Here is a 17,495-nt window from a genome sequence, read left to right as displayed (position 1 = left end):
CGTACGGTACGAAAGAATAAGTTAAACATACATACATACAAGTGGTTTGCGGTATTATTATTTTAAAATTTAGACCACGATGCAGTCACACAGCGGCCGACTCTTCTTCGAATGACGTCGCGGTATCTTTAACGTCCACCGTGACGATGAATGCTCGTGCGGCATTCACCGTGACGGGTATTCACCAGGACAGTCGAACGGCCAACTTCTGCAACGAGCGGCTGATGCGCTTCGGACAGGGCCGTGTCAACGCCCAAACACAAATGGCTGTGGACAGTTTCCAGTGGTGGGGTAAACCGTGGGTACTCCCAACTTTTCCGAGACGGACGTCGGCGCCAGCGTGGAAGAGTAGGCCAAACAACGTCTTGGGGGGGGGGGGGGGGGTACAGCTCCTTCTACTTTCACGAGTAGCTGCGTGAGCAATGTGTGTGGGGCTCCACCTTCAGCTTACAAAGTAACGGCCCTGCCTCGGCTCTAATCCACGAGGAGTTTGCCATTGAGATTACACACGCCGATGATCGCACAGTTAAATCCCCTTTATTCAAGGACCAGTTGAGAGCTCGCGGTGATGACGACCAAAATCTTTTTTTACGAAACGGATTGCCCCCTCCCCCGCCCCTCCTCCCCCCAACCCCCCGGGGCCGAAGCATCGAACACAATTCTCGTCTTCATTGGCTTCACGAGAGATTCATCAGCTGCTCCCGCTGCTGCGAAATCTTGCGAAGATCCTACAACGATGCACGAGGGGGGGGGGGGGAGCAGGGGGGGGAGCAGGGGGGGGGCAACGTTTCGAAGGAACACATTTCATAAATAAAACCCACAGAGAGGTTCGTTACGTCACCCACCCGCGGATTTCGAACGAACAGCGTGGCGTTCTGCACTCCTCCTCCTCAAGTGGAAGACGCTTGGACCTTATTGCGGCTCGATTGAGCACCTAAGGTGAGAGGGGACGGCCACGCCGCAAGTCCTGCAAAGGGCCTGCGTGGGTTTGCCGAGTGCACGGTGAGATTTGTCCAGTGGAAGAGAGGCGGCCGGCTGCATCGGAGGTCTGAGGTCAGAGCGCCGAGCCTTTAGCCGCCGGGATTCTGGGTTCGAACCCCGGGGCAGTCGCCCGCGGTCGACCCGCGTTCTCGGGCGTAGCGAGCCGATGGCGGCCTTTTAGCCTGGTCAACGATGGGGGCGCGAGAAATAAAATCAACCGAATTGAATTTTCGTTACAATATTAACACTTGGTAAATGGCAGCTCTAAAAAACTATATATGTACAAAAAAACCTAAATATCGGTTTGACCATCGTGTGATGAACATTTCACTGCTCAGTGGCACAGTTGGAAAGTGCTGCCCTCTGCTGCACGGACCAGAGGCCTACTTGAAGGGACATTGAGCGGTAGCTCCTTGACATCCGCTTCAGCGGGGCCCCGTTTTCGAACACGGCTCCGCGAGAGAGGTCTGAATGTTTTCTTTGTCACGTGGCGCGATGTCGACAGCACAATTGGGGATAAAATCAATGGGGGGATTTTAAAAATAAAAATTGCAATAAAACATTTGCCACGAAATCGTCGAGATGGATGGAGTCTTATTTTTTTTGACGTTCTAAGAACGACTTCTTAGAGGCGGCGAAGCAAGTCACCAACGCGCATCAAAAAAACCTCGGCACGCAAACAGCAAAAACAATTCTCAGTGCAGTCTCTCCAAAGAACAAAAACATAAACAAAAAAACAACGGTACATCGTGCTCGAGGCTTGAATTTATCAGTGGCGACGGCAACCTGAATACGGAAGATCCGATGGTAAATATGAATAATAATACAATAAAAACATTTTCAAAAGGCTTCACAGCAACAACAGCTCTGGAGCTGTCCCCCCCCTTCCTTCCGCCGACAGCGGCGAGGCGCGTCGCGTTGAGACGACGCCGCCAGTCGTCGTAGAGCGGCGCCGTCGTCATCGTCGTCATCGTCGTCATCGTCGTCCCACCGCCCAGTCCGTGATTTGAGACGGACGACAACATTCTTCGCGCGTCGCCGCGCCAGCGACGCCGCGTCGAGTCCGGGAGTCGCGCCGCTCCTCGATCGTTGCTGGTGGCGGCGGTGACGCGGCTCGAATCCGGTGGGCCGCCGCCGGTGAACCGCGCGGTGTGTGTGTGTTGACCGTACAGATGGACGCTAAAGGTCGCGCTACGTCATTCGTTGAGTGTCCCGGCGTGACAGTCCAAATTTGGCAAATGCTTCCCGCCCCCCGCCCCCCCCAAATAAAAAGATTACACTGCAAATTACTCCACCGGGATCGCCCACACGCAGCAGCAGTAGCAGCAGCAGCATCGCTCCCCTCCACTACTGCAGCCTACATCTGTTAAACGTACATACGTAGGTTGAACTTCTTTCACACCGTACATGGCCAACCAACCGTGCTATTGGGAGGTGCGGAAACACGGCAGCGGCCTGTTTTTGCGAGTGCCCCACGCGGCAAGAGCGCCAGGCGTGAATACCAGATGGACTGAATTGTTCGCGACTTTCATTAATTGAATGGTTTAAAAATTGAAAAAAGAAAAAAAAAGGCTCCACCCTTTTTCCAGCATAAAATACAGGAGGTGCTTAAGATGTCCAAACTCCAAATGGACACATTACGGGGGGGCGGGCGTTGTCCGTTATTCACCTGGATGCCGCACATCCGCTGAGCCGCTTCAAGGAGGGGGTTCTCGTCATACAGCACAACGCCACTTATCCGACCGCCGCTCCCCTCCCTCCCAGTAGAAGCTGTCCCTGCGCGGTACGATGCGTACGCACGGACAAACAAATATATACACATGTGTCGAAAGCCGCAGCATCGGACGGGAGGGTGCCAGCGCGTGGCACGCGGCACACGGCCGACGGAGCAGTCTAGATTTCCGTCTCGGTGATGGTCCGCGAAGGCCCGGGGGAGGTAGGCCGCGTCTGGCCCTCGATGACGCTGAGCCAGTTGGCCGTGTCGGCGGGCTCCGGCGACAGGATGTGCTCCCCGTGCTGCTCCTTCCACTCGCGGAAGCCGCCGGCGCTCATCTCCGCGCCCGCGCTCAGCAGCGTCTCGATCGTGCGCAGCTCCGCCTCCCGGGCCTGCACCGACGCCACAGCAGGAGCAGCAGCAGTGGACGTAACGACCGCCACAGTCAATCTCAACCGCGAGCATCACCGCCACCATCACAAACATCACCATGACCGCCACCGCCGCCCATCGCCACCCACAACCACAAGCATCAACACCACCGCACGAGCATCAGGAACCGACACAACCCGCCGCGACGGCCGCCGTCACCACGGCAACAATCCGAGGCACTTTACCGGTCACAATTCGGTGCGACGCACCAACCTCGTCGCACCAACCTCGTCGCACCAACCTCGTCGCGCAGCGGAGGGGGCTTAGCGACAACCATGAGCGCCGCGTGGGCCTAACCCAGGACTTGACAACCAAAATAACAAAAAGAGCCATTTTTCTTCAATATCTCAAGAGCCGCAATGCCACGTGGTGAACACGAGATGGTGCCGCAAGGTTGCCGACCGCTGGCCTAGCCCAACATAAAATCCGGCTCACGGCATCGGATGGCAAAGCCCCGCGATTTAATTGACGAGCAGGCGCAGGCACAGGACGTGGGCACAGGACATGGGCACGGGGGACACGGAACGTGGGCACGGGACGCGGGATGTGGGACACGGGCATGGGGCACGGGATGCGGGCCCCCCTCTGACCTGCAGCGTGCGGTGCAGCGCCTGCAGCCTCAGCAGCCTCTGGTTGATGTCGGGGTTGCGGCAGCGGCGAGTGAAGGACTGCCGCAGCTGGCTGGCGCTGCGCTCCTTGCGCTCGGCGCCGTGCGGGAAAAGGTGCGCCCGCGACAGCGAGTGGTACAGCTCGTCCCAGCTGTCGTCGCCCGCCACTGGTGAGGGGCACGTGGCGAGGGGAGGGTGTAGGGGGTGCGGGAGGGCGGGCGGGAGAAGGGGTGGGCAGGTAAGGCCCACTGAACTTCGTGGAACTTTGTAGCGCTCAGTCTACAAGTGGCTCGCATTATGAAATAATTAATTTGACTTTGATTGAAAACTATAAAACCATTTTTGTTACTATTTTCATTTTAGCGGTTAAGGCCAACTGAGCTATGCAGCTCTATTTCAGAAGCGACCTGGCTATCGCAAATGATAGCTCAAGGAAGTGGCTTATCATCACATGGACATTTATAGTGGCCAAATACTCTGCACGCGCATTGTTGATTCTAAACGTGGAGGGAAAAACCAGAGGACCCGGTGAAAGTCGACGCTACCACGGGAAGAGAGAACATGCAAACTCGAAATATACAACAGGCGTCGGGGGTTGGGGTCAAACCCACGACCTCCTGTATACCAGGTGAGGTAACTAACATCTCGCCACCGTGGCGTGAATACCGGCGGGGATCAGCGTTGACCACAGCGAGAGGGGGGGGGGGGGGAGGGGCCCTGGGTTCGACTCCAGTTCCGTTTTTCCGCGCAGCCTCGCCGAGGAAATCCTCGAGATTCTGCTTTTGGGGCCCTGCTGCCGAGTTTCTCGCGAGGAATTTGCCGCGGGCGGCGAACGAGCTACCGGCACCCGGCAACGCGATCGGCAGCTCACGTGCGGCGGAGCACAGAGTGGGTGCAACCAGCCGTCCTCCAATCGCAGGGCTGGGACACGTTTGCCTTCATGCCGTTGTAGCCTGTCGAACCACTCGCACTGCAGTCTAAATAAAGATTCCGATTCTGTCCATTGCCGAGCGGGTCGCGGTGCGCCTGTCACCGAGGCAATGTTCACCAGGGGGCTCCACCACCCCACCCTCCTAACCTCCCCCTGCCGTGCCGCTCCATCGCGGCCGCCCGGGGCTCCGCTCACCTTCGTCCCCGACCGGCGACGCGACCTCGGCGGCGCACGATCGGCGTCCTCCGTCGCGCGACGCCGCGGAATGCCGCGACTGAAGATCCGGCAGCGAGCCCACCCTCCAGCCTCCTCCTCCGCCCGCCACGGCGTCGATCTCCGGCCGCCCGCGGGCGACCCCGGCCCCCGCGGCCGCCCCCGGCCCGTGGCCCTGCCAGGAATTCCGGCGGGCGCCGATCGGCCTCTCTCCGCCTTCGTCGTCGTCCGTCCGCCCGGCGCCCGCCTTCGGCGTCGGCTCCGCGTCGCTAGCTGACCGCGCGTGGCCCTGCTGCCGCTGCTGCTGCCGCTGCCGCTTCTGCTCGTCGCTGGGGCCGCCGCCGCCGGCGTGGTCGTTCTGCGTGGCGCCGGCCCCCACGCCGGCGAGCTCCGGTTCACAGTGGCCGCCGAAGAGCGCCTGCCAGGAGCGGCGGAGGAACGACGGCGTCGGGGAAACGGCGAGTGAGCGGCGGTCGGCGGCCGGGGAACGCAGGGCCACGGCGGTGCCGGTGGTGGCGGTGCCTGTGGTGGTGACGTTGCCGGCTGGGGCAGCTGGCGGCGAATCCCACTGCAGCTGCTGGCAGGAGAGGCTGGGCGCCGGGGATGCTAGGGGGCACAGCCTCTCGCACGACGGGTGCCGGAACTTGACGGGGCCCGTGGGCATATTGAGCACGGGCAGCTGTGCGGGCAAGAGGGGGGGGGCAGTGGGGGAGGAGGGGGGCAGCGTGGGGGGGGGAAGGGGCAGTACACGTTTGTGTTTTAATCGCACATTTCCACACGGGATTGGCTCGATGGAAATCGTCGCTCCCCCCCCCCCCCGGCCCCACACAGCAAATGCTTGGGCAGGGCCCTCCTGCAAAGGAGTCGTGAAACCCAGCAGGGCCCTCAGTGAGGGAGAGGTTCCCAGTCCAGGGATCGAGGTTACAGGCATAACATAACAACCGGCGTTCACCACCAAGTGGCGTTGACATAGCCACCGCACTTGTGCCATGGCGTGTGGTTTTACTCTCCAGCACACCGGTGTGCTGTACCAGTAACAAATTGGCACGTTTTGTGTTTCGTGACAAACCTTACCAATTGGCCGTGTCGGGTGGTGGCGGGTTTAACGACACGTTTATATTTACGCGACCTAACCCAACAACCTCGATTAACGCACGCGCACAGACAGACGCACGGACAGACGGAGGTACAGACAGACGCGTACGTGCGTCTACGTACGGAGGGGGCGCGCAGAACGGAGGAGGAGCTGCGGAGGGAGCCGTAGGCAGAGCCCTCCTCGGAGTCGTCCTCGCTCTCGCTCACGTCCGCGGCTGTGTGCACGAGTCATCGGGAGAGGACGCGCCGGGCCATTTGGACACAGCGCCGCAACGCCATTAGAGATCGCCTGTCCCAGGGCTCGAACCCAGGCCCTCCGAAGGCACTGGCTTAAAGCCATCAGATACACCCAGGTGCTGGGCTCGATGAGCCGCCATTTCAAGAGACGACCTGTCCCAGGGCTTGAACCCAGGCTCTCAAAAATATGCATTTAATGTCCTGAGGGATATCCAGATGCAGGACTCAAACTCAGGCTTGCAAAGCTGTTGGCTCCATGACCCAGCCATGTAAATGACACCCTACCCCAGGGTTCGAACCAAGGTTGTCAAAGGTTCTTAAAGTCCAAGGTTACCCCCAGGGTGTAGAGCTCAAAGCCCACGCTTGCAATGGAGCTACTTCCACGACCCAGACTTTTAAAAGATGCCCTTTCCCGGGGTTCAACCCAGGACCTCCAAGGATGCTGGTTGAATGTCTCTTACACAGGCACGCCCCCACCCCCTCCCCGCAACTGATGGAGACCCTCACTGCCACCCACCTATTCACCCACCCACCCACTCACCCACCCACCCACTCACCCACCCACTCACCCACTCACTCACCCACTCACCCACCCAATCACCCACCAATCCACCCACCGACCAACCCACCCCCACTCACCCATCCACCAACCAATTCCACCCACCCACCCATCCACCTACCCATCCACCCATCCACCTACCCACTCACCCACCCACCTACTCACCCACCCACCCACTCACCCACCTACTCACCCACTCACCCACCCACCCACTCACCCATCCACCAACCAACTCCACTCACCCATCCACCCACCCATCCACCTACCCACCCAACTCCACCCACCCTAGCTCACACCCTTCCACCCCCCGCCCACGTGATCCTGCGCCCACCTTGGTCCTGCCTCTCCGTGGACGGGCTGGCGATGGCCACGATGCGGAGCTTCTCGATCCACCTGGGGGAAAGAGCACGGCGGCCGTTACTGCCGAGCCTACCTGGGCGGGGGGGGGCTGGGAGGATTTCAGGTGCTCAGGTTGGTTGGTGTGTAACCAAGGTGGGGGACCAGGGGATAGAGGCTCATATTGCAAGAGACGCTTGGGTCGTCACCAAAAATGGTTAGAAACGCCATACAAGGTTGTGCTGCTCTTCGCAGGGACTTATCCCCACGTGTCCGTCCGTATGTCGTGGGTGTCTCTCCGGTAGCGGGCGGACCACGGTAGCTCTCGTAAAAAAATAAACTAAACAAAAACTAGACCAGCACGGTTGGCTGCGTACGGTGCGGAAGAAGTTCAACATATACACGTACAAGTCGTTCCAATTTGAAGGGAACTTTAGCGGAGCGCCGTTGTTGCCGCAAAGAATCCGCGGGGCAGAAAACCGGCCAAATCGCTGCCAAGGGTTTCCCAGAAATTGGGAGGCGTAATCCAGAGGGGCAGAGGACGATTTTGAAAAGCCCTGTCAGCTGCCCCCGCTGCCTTGTGTTCTGCTCATCAAATAACGCCGAAGACGGGAGGACAAGGAGAAAGCGCCACGCGTTTCGTACGCACGCAGGATTTTTTTTCCTGACTTGTTTCAGAAACACTCGGTTTGCAGGCACCGATGCGTTGTTTGTAAAATGTTGAGGGTTGATATTTTTTGTTCCTCAAAATATAGACTCGAGTGCAACCAAACGAACCCATCGTCACGCGTGGTCGTGAGTCGCTCCCAAGAAGCCAAGAGACACATCACGTGAAGACGAATATTTTGCAATACCAGAAGAGAGAGGGGAGAAACTGCATGCAAAGGCATTGTCTCGAGAGGTTTATGAAACATATTGTTACGCAACTGACAAAACATTTGACTTTATAACATCTCACCCACTCACAACTCGCCCACCCATGCACTGACTCACTCACTCGCCCACTCGCACATTCACTCACAAAATCGTTCATTCCCCCACTCACTCACCCCTCCATCCACAGACTCACTCACTCAACCATCCACTGACCCACACACTCAACCATCCAGACTCACTCACTCAACCATCAACAGACCCACTCACTCACCCATCCACAGATCCACTCACCAAGACACTACATGTTGTCTAGAGTGAGTGTCGTGCCATTACTGCTACTCTTCTGCAAATGGCAGAAAACGAGGGTGTTTAACGCCACTGGGGAAGACCTCAAAGCTTTTGCCAAGGAGAGCAGCTGCCTGCCGAACGGGGGGGGGGGGGGGGGGGATCCTGGGTAAAACCAGGACAGGTGGCGACCTCCAACGTCTCCACCCGACTTCACCTGTACATATCCTCGGCGCTGTCGGTGGCGAAGTACAGGGGCATGATGCTCGGGTGGGTGGCCTTGAATGCACTGCGCGGACAGGGGAGGGAGGAGCACAGTCGCGATCAATCCGCTGCCGGACGAGGGCTTCCCTCCCTCCCCAAGCCGTCGTACACCTCTCGCGACTCCCGCGACGGAGAAATCCGTGCGACGCGATGCAGGTGGCACTGCTCTGTCTCCGCGGGCGGACGCACTCCCTCCGGCGGGTTTCCCTCCTTCACAACTGCCGCGGGTGGCTAGGAGATGTTAACTACCTCGCCTGGTATACAGGAGGTCGTGAGATCAATCCCGACCCTGACGCCTGCTGTATATTTGGAGTTTGCGTGTCTCTCTCTCATCATCATCACGACGGCTAGGAGATGTTAACTACCTCGCCTGGTATACAGGAGGTCGTGAGATCAATCCTGACCCTGACGCCTGCTGTATATTTGGAGTTTGCGTGTCTCTCTCTTATCATCATCACGACGGCTAGGAGATGTTAACTACCTCGCATGGTATACAGGAGGTCGTGAGATCAATCCCGACCCTGACGCCTGCTGTATATTTGGAGTTTGCGTGTCTCTCTCTTATCATCATCACGACGGCTAGGAGATGTTAACTACCTCGCCTGGTATACAGGAGGTTGTGGGTTCGATCCTGACCTGACGCCTGTTGTATATTTGGAGTTTGCGTGCCTCTCTCTCTCTCTCCCTGTGGCCGCGTGGATTTGCCTTCAGTTTTTCCCTACACATTTAGAATCGACGTGCGTTTAGAGTGCTTAGCTGCTGTAAATTTCCACGTGGTCAGCCACTTTGTTGCGCTATCAATTACGGCCAGGTCGTTTCTTTAAAAAAAACAGGTCAAGTTGGTAAAATGAAAAATAGTTCAAAATAGCAGTCGAGTCTTGACCGCCGGTAACGGTCACCTGCGCAGATTGCCGCGCCGATCGACCGTTGCCGTGTTTTCCGTTCGTATCCAACTCCCGATCGCACCGCGCACGCGCGCGCTCTCTCTCTCCGCTTCCTCCGGATGCGGGGAAAACCTCACCGCTATCTGATGCAGTCGCCGCCGCCGCTCAAACTCTTCGAGTGCGGCCCCCGCGAGCAGACCCGTCGCGAAACATCGGACGGCTGCATCGGCGTTACGAGTGCGAGGGGGGGGGGGGGGCGGCCGAGGTATAGGCGCGATGGTACGTGGGCCCTCGCTTCTTAGAGCGTGGGCGCCATTCCCAGTACGCCGGGTTTACGCTGCAATGCGGATCTCCCCGTTCGAGAAAACTTGTGCGCACAACGCGCAACGCGTGAGCCGTTACAACGTGGAGCACATGTACCGTTGTAATGTAGAACGTGCACCGTTATAACGTGGAACGCGCGGGCCACTACAACGTGAGCGAACGACGACGAACTACTTTCTTGAGCCGCGTGGCTGAGCGGAGCGATACGAAAACGCAGCAGCGGCGTACGCTCAAAGTCTCCTGTCCCGCCACCTCACCGCGTGGTGTGTCCGTCGTAGCGGCAATACATTTCATCTCGCCGAACTTTATCGTGCTAAACGAGGACTCGCTGGAAAGAACTCCACATCCCGGACGGGACTATCGGCTGCGTGAGAAGAGCTGGGCACTGCTCGTTACAACCACGTGGCACCGGTGAGATGAGACTGACTTTTTTTTTCTTTTGTTATTTTTCTCCCTGGGATTTGGCGTCTTTAAGCGAGAAGCGGCCCTGGTCCGCCCGACTTGTGCATCGCTCGACCCGGCACGCGACCCTCGCTCGGGGCACTCACAACTTCTTGCGGCTCTCCAACGCCCGCTCGACCTTGAAGCCCTGCAGGTTGACGTACCCGTCGGCCTTCAGGTCCTGCCAAGACAAGAGCGCAAGACGCGACGGCGATTCACTCGTCACGCACCGAGAGCGCTCGCCGCGCGCGAACGTCGAGGGGCGTAAACCGCCACGGCGAACAAAGACCGGCCGCGGCGTCGCGAGCGCTTTCAGACGCCGTCTGGAACGCTCTTCCTTTCGATGTGAGGAAGCCGACTGGGAGCTACGCACTTTTAAATCATCCAAGATTGAAAAGACTCATTTCTGTAGAACTACTTTTTGCGTTGAGTTCATTGTCCCCCCGCCACCGGCACCTCCGATTAGCACGGTTGGCTACGTACGTCGCGCACAGGTACGCTAACCGCCTTCGTGCCAAGAAACGCAACCCAGGGTTTTGGTCTACAGTGGGTCAGGTGGCAAACCCGAAGGGTCAATGCAACGGTGGCGAGATGTCAACTACCTGGCCTGGTCAACAACCATCTAGACTGTTCAACAACTATCTCGCCTGGTCAACAAACGCCTTGCCCTGTCAACAACTACCTCGCCTGGTCAACAACTATCTCGCCTGGTCAACAACTACCTCGCCCGGTCAACAACTATCTCAACTGGTCAACAACTATATCGACTGGTCAACAACTATCTCGCCTGGTCAACTATCTCGCCTGGTCAACAACTACCTCGCCTGGTCAACAACTATCTCGCCTGGTCAACAACTATCTCGCCTGGTCAACAACTATCTCGCCTGGTCAACTATCTCGCCTGGTCAGCAACTATCTCGCCTGGTCAACAACTACATCGCCTGGTCAACAACCGCCTCGCCTGGTCAACAACCACCTCGCCTGGTCAACAACTAGCTTGCCTGGTCAACAACTATCTCGCCTGGTCAACAACTACCTCGCCTGGTCAACAACTACCTCGCCTGGTCAACAACTATCTCGCCTGGTCAACAACCACCTCGACTGGTCAACAACCAACTCGACTGGTCAACAACCAACTCGACTGGTCAACAACTACCTCACCTGGTCAACAACTACCTCGCCTGGTCAACAACCATCTCGCCTAGTCAACAACTACCTCGCCTGGTCAACAACTACCTCGCCTGGTCAACAACTACCTCGCCTGGTCAACAACTACCTCGCCTGGTCAACAACTATCTCGCCTGTTCAACAACTACCTCGCCTGGTCAACAACTATCTCGCCTGGTCAACAACTATCTCGCCTGGTCAACAACCATCTCGCCTGGTCAACAACTACGTCGCCTGGTCAACAACTATCTCGCCTGGTCAACAACCACCTCGCCTGGTCAACAACCGCCTCGCCTGGTCAACAACTATCTCGCCTGGTCAACAACTATCTCGCCTGGTCAACAACCACCTCGCCTGATCAACAACTACCTCGCCTGGCACGGTTGCCTACGCGCGCGGACTCGCGAACTCACGGACTCGCGGACTCACGGACTCGCGGACGACTCACGTTGCGGTGCGTGTACCAGTAGACGGACGACCGCTGCAGCACGAACCAGAACCTGTTCCAGGACGGCTTGAAGAAGCTCTTGATCTGCTTCTTTTTCCACACCCAGCCCTCCAGGTCGCCCGCCCCGAGGTCCTTGCAGGAAATGCGGCGCCTGCTCATCTTGGTGGCTGGCCGGTTTACACGACGACGACAAACGGTGGGATCAGAATTGGTTTAACACGCGGTAGGCTGGCGAGACCAATATCCATCACGAAGGGGTTGATTGTTTTTTTTTGTGGGGGGGGGGGGGGGGGGGGTTATATCGCGTTGAATATAAATGCGTCGTTAAATCCGCCTCCACCGCGCGACACAGCCAATTAGTTTAAGGTCCGTCACGTAAACGAAAAGTGCCAGCCAGTTGATGTCATCACTGTGAGCCTATCAGGTGGTTAATGTAATCACATAAATTGCACTGCGTCATGTTAATATGAGACCATGCAGTTCCTATTACCTGCTGGGTTAGTCACAGTTAATCAACATGCAACAGATCATTTTAATCTGAGAATATGCAGTACATATTACCAGTTGGGTTAGTCACAGTTAACCGACATAGCGTGGATTATGTTAATCTGAACATATGCAAAATAAGAATCTTTATTAATACTGCAGAAGGAATTCGATCCACAGATGTCCAGTATGAGCACAGGGGTCAGCAAGTTCACAACAACAACACACAGCTCGTTTTTTTTCTTTCCACCTAAAAAAAACCAAGATAAAAAAAAAACCGGCCTAAACAATAGTACCGCCACGTTACTGTGCGGCCCGGGCGACCGAGACAACCTGGTACCGCGGTGAAACGGCGACGGCGATCACACAATACCCTTGCGGTTCCAAAGGGCTTGGTTGTTGGAAACAACGGGGCGAGTTTCTTCACAGCCCGCCCCCCCTGCCCACACCACCCCTACCCCCGGACCCCACCGCACCCAGCAGCATCCAAGCGTGAACACCGCAGCCGGTCAATCGGCAGGTCGCGCGGGTCACTCCCACCTCATCCAAGGACCGACCGCCTGTCCAACGTTGGGACCAAACAACCTCGGCGGGGGCTTTGCCACCAGAGCTCCCTCTGGCCGGCGGTGGCCGCGAGCGGGGGAAATTGCAGGGGCTGCGCCTTCGCCTCCTTGCGCGACGGAAGGCGCGAGCAGCCAAGCTCGACGCGAAACGTTGAGCTGGCTTGCTCGCGAGGGCTTGTCGACAAGCGAGGAGGAGGATGATGATGTTTTTGCGCACAGGAAGGTGTGTTGGGGAAATGATGGGGAAGGAGGGGGTGCCACGGGGGGGTGGAGGGGGCGGTCGTGGGGGGGGGGTGGGAGAGTTGTGCTTTCTAAAAGTCGCATCCGTCACACGCGATGTTGAACTGTTCGCCGGGGCACTTTCGCTGGTGGCAGCCAAATACTCTGAAACGCGTGACGCCGATCCTAAACGTGGCGGGGAGATACAAATCGCAGGACCCGGAGAAAAACCCACACGAACACGGGGAGAGAGAGCAGGCGTCAGGGTCGGGATCGAACCCACGACCTCCTGCACACCAGGCGAGGTAGTTAACATCTCGCCACCATGGCGCCCCAATCCACCCTGGCTGTAACTCCGGCGCGTTATTTCCCAACATCGGCCACCGTCCCTGCCAGCCACGATGCGCGTCCTGCCGATGTCATTCACCGACGCGTCGCGCCCTCCGACCCCCGCGCTCCCCTATCGGTCACTTCGCAACGTAATTGCAAAGCGTGCGTTAACAACATGGCACCTCCGATTAGCACGGTCGGCTACGTATAGCGGTGGAAGAAGTTCAACATACAGGGACTCCTCTACTTACGAACTTTCAGAGATACGAACAAACCCGTATGTCCAGTCGCCTGTTCGGGCCGAGAGTCGTACGTTCAACCGCCGCGCAATAGATGGCGGTGGTGGCATCTACATCTGCAGAACGTGGAGAACCAGTGGCATGTACATCTACAGAAGATTGTACAACTTTTAAAGCCATTTGTGTACACGCCGTACAATGTGTTTGCAATCGACAGGAGTAAAGTTGGACTTACGAACAAATCGACTTACGAACAGACCTCTGAAACCTAACTCGTTCGTAAGTTGAGGAGTCCGTGTACACACATGCGTACATACATCCACGCTCACCTTTTCCCTTGATGTGGTTCTTGTTCCTCATGTGAACATTGTTGGCAGCCTGCGACACAACAACAACAAAAAAGGTTATAAACCACGATGCGCTTTCACCGACAACAGAGAGGGCGCGTTTTTGGCTAAAATCTACCGAGCGGTATTTTCGCAACAGCAGCAATAGCAGCAACAACAACAGCCGCAGCAACAACAGCCGCAGTAACAACAATAGCAGCAACAACAACAACAATAGCAGCAACAACAGCCGCAGCAACAACAATAGCAGCAACAACAACAATAGCAGCGAAAATAACATTTCCACGTGGCTTTCATTGACGTGTAATTTCATCTCGAGCAATGTTACTCTTCACGATCACTGAAGAGCCTGAGCCGCATTCGGTCGCATTCCAATCCGAGGCTTTGGCCGTGAATAAAAATCATCATGACGATGATGATGACGATGATGATGACGATGATGAAGAACGACGATGACGGTGATGACAACGATGACGGTGACGACAACGATGATGGCGACGATGATGATGACGATGAAGAATAATGATGATGATGACGATGATGGCAACGACGATGATGACGACGATGATGACAGCGATGATGATGACGATGATGATGGCGACGACGATGATGAAGATGAAGAATAATGATGACGACGACGACGACGACGACGACGATGATGACGACGACCACGACGACGACGACCGATGGGCGGCGAGCTTTCTTACAAAGGCTTCGGCGGTTCCAGAGAGAGGCCGCAGGACCGAGGGCAAGATTTCCTGCGGAAGAAAGCGCAACAACAACAAAAACGCAACGACAAAAAGTAAACCATTTGCAATCGCAACCGACCATCGCCGCGTTGAGCCGGCACTAAGGCCAGCTGGGAGTGGGGAGAGATTACCAGCACAGCCACACGGTAATCAGACTTTACCCAGCGTTCGATCCGCATTTGGCTGGTAATAACACAGCAGCTCTGCGTTTGGCTTTGCACGACTGCATGCTGAACTTCTTTCGCACAGTACGTGGCCAGCCGTGCTAATCGGGGGGTAGGGGGGGGTGTTATATACTGTTGCTCTGCACGCTACGAGGCGGGTTGACTTTGCTCAGCAAGGTGAGAACAACTCTCAAAGAGACCAGGATAGAGGAGGAGTCTCATTTGCAAGAGTGACCTGGTGGTGGTGGGTGGCTGGTGGTGGCTGGGGGCGGGCACGTCACCAACATGACAAAAGTAAGAAAAAAAGTGCTGCACCGAAGCAAAGAGAAACGAGCGCCAACAACTCACACCGTGACGCAACGAGGGGAAATGTAAAAAAAACTGCACGGGCACTTCGCGATGCTCTGCTGCCGCGTACTCACGCGGAACGGGCATGCGGCACGGCCAGACAGCCGCACGAACGCTCCCCGGCGCTCACACCCCTCGGCCGTTCCACCGAAACCCGCGGCGACGACGACGGCTCCGCGGCACAGCACATCGGCACACGCGCGGGGCTCCGCACGGCGCCACTTGCAGCGCAGTGTCAACGGGCGGCGGCAGCGGTCAAATCACCGCGACAATATCCGGCTCTCTCACCCGCCCCCATGGGGGTGTGTATGTGTGGGTGGGTGGGTACGTGGGTGTGTGGGTGGGTGGGTGGGTGGGTGTGTGGGTGGGTGTGTGTGTGTGGGTGGGTGTGTGTGTGGGTGGGTGTGTGGGCGGGTGGGTGTGTGTGTGTGTGGGTGTGTGTGGGTGGGTGTGGGTGTGGGTAGGTGGGTGTGTGGGTGGGTGGGTGTGTGGGTAGGTGGGTGTGTGGGTGGGTGGCTGTGTGGGTAGGTGGGTGTGTGGGTAGGTGGGTGTGTGGGTGTGTGGGTGGGTGCTCCGAGCGCGTGCCTCCCCCCGCCCCCCAGAGCGAGCGAACCGCTGCGGTGGCCTGGCCCACGAGCTGGGCTCGGGGCAAGCCACTGGGAGGTTGTGGCACTTTTAAATCATCCGGATTGAAAGCTCATGTCTTCAGAACTGCTTGTTGTTGTGTTTAGTTTCTTGTCCTTAACCCCCCACCCGCCCCACCGCACCTCCCGATAAGCACGGTTGGCAGTGCGAAAGCTCGACACATGCACGCATACAAAGCGGGGTTCGCGAAAGAGGTTATGTTTATATTTGATTTGCTTGCGCGGACGGCGCGCGTTCCCGTTCAGCCGATGGGCCGGCCGTTACCACACGGAGAGATTTGCGGTGGCGGCGGTGGCCGCTGTAGCAGCAGCACCGAGGGATGACGGACGACAAAAAAAAACGTCAATTTTGCAGAGAACGAGTGGAGCGAGAGTCCTTTGAAAGGGACGTCGCGCAGGCTAACGGACGAGGCATGTGACGTTTCTTGCCTGTATCAAAATAAAAGAATAGGTTTTTACCTTTTCTGGCAAATTAAAACAAATGGTAAGATGTTAAAACTCCAAACAGAAACCGGTTTCACGGAATCCTGTCTGCGTTAACCACACACGGTACTTTGTGGTGAACACGCAAACAAAAAAAACGTGCTTTGATAATATATGCATTCTTTTCTTGATTTGAAGCTTTCGTGAAATGCAGGAATCCATACTCTTTGGTTCTTTCGGTAAAGTCACGTAGGTAGAAAAATAAAATGAATGACGGACGCTTGTGTTGCGCCCGGTCTCTGGTTAGGACCAATCCGTTTCAAAGACAATGCACCGAACATTATCAGAGCATGTTTTTTGTTTGCAACACTACCGCCCCCCACACACACACAATCACACACACAGACACACACACAGACACACACACAAACACACACACAAACACACACACAATCACACACACAGACACACACACAGACACACACACAGACACACACACAAACACACACACAGACACACACACAGACACACACACAGACACACACACAGACACACACACAGACACACACACAAACACACACACAATCACACACACAGACACACACACAGACACACACAGACACACACACAGACACACACACACAATCACACACACAGACACACACACAGACACACACACAGACACACACACAGACACACACACAGACACACAGCAGAGGTCACGGCCTGGCCTCCTTCCTCTTTGGAGTGGGGTGACAAACCCCCCCCTCCCCCCGAGGAGAACCCCCAAAGGTGCACTGCAGTGGAGCTTCCTGCCATTCTGTGAGCCCTGGGGTTTTCGTGTTGCTCAATGGCCTCCCCTTTCTGCAGAGCACTCCCAGAGTTCAAAGTTCAGTCCGGCCGGCGGCTCCGAGGGAGGAGGCGGCTAAGGGGAGTGGTGGGGGCCAATGTGGGTGATCGCCCCCTCGCCCCCCTAACTTAAAAACCCCCCAAAATTGCACAGCGGAACCCCTCGAAAGTTTTTGGTTCCAAGAAACCGGTCGTTAAGCGATGTGGTCGTTAGGCGAGTACAGCAAATGCACGTGAAAGGCTTGATGCGTTCCGATAGCATTGGAAGTTCCCCTTTTTCACCCTAAAAAGTGTATTTTTATAATATTTGAACAATGGATATTATTAAATAAAGATAAC

The 17,495-nt window shown here is 56.6% G+C and overlaps 1 protein-coding gene across 7 annotated transcripts in view; it reads right to left on the bottom strand.

Annotated features, from left to right (window-relative positions):
* Positions 1–1,527: 1,527 nt before the first annotated feature.
* The window catches only part of LOC133357131 (connector enhancer of kinase suppressor of ras 2-like), a 51,489-nt gene continuing 35,521 nt past the window's right edge, over positions 1,528–17,495 (bottom strand). For all 7 annotated transcript variants that reach the window (XM_061574928.1, XM_061574929.1, XM_061574927.1 and 4 more), the window contains 10 exons: positions 14,687–14,737; positions 13,962–14,010; positions 11,796–11,962; positions 10,288–10,361; positions 8,485–8,556; positions 7,102–7,163; positions 6,098–6,189; positions 4,862–5,558; positions 3,718–3,902; positions 1,528–3,087 (listed from right to left, as the gene is read on the bottom strand). In XM_061574928.1, coding sequence (XP_061430912.1) covers positions 2,875–3,087; positions 3,718–3,902; positions 4,862–5,558; positions 6,098–6,189; positions 7,102–7,163; positions 8,485–8,556; positions 10,288–10,361; positions 11,796–11,962; positions 13,962–14,010; positions 14,687–14,737 — 1,662 coding nt within the window. In that variant the 3' untranslated portion in view covers positions 1,528–2,874. The remainder of the gene's footprint in view (positions 3,088–3,717; positions 3,903–4,861; positions 5,559–6,097; positions 6,190–7,101; positions 7,164–8,484; positions 8,557–10,287; positions 10,362–11,795; positions 11,963–13,961; positions 14,011–14,686; positions 14,738–17,495) is intronic.

Source organism: Lethenteron reissneri, chromosome 56 (assembly GCF_015708825.2).
Source record: "Lethenteron reissneri isolate LAM-NWPU_2019-01 chromosome 56, ASM1570882v1, whole genome shotgun sequence".
Lineage (NCBI taxonomy): Eukaryota > Metazoa > Chordata > Hyperoartia > Petromyzontiformes > Petromyzontidae > Lethenteron > Lethenteron reissneri.
Note: the sequence above shows the minus strand (reverse complement) of the source record. Positions and strands in the feature narration are given on the sequence as shown.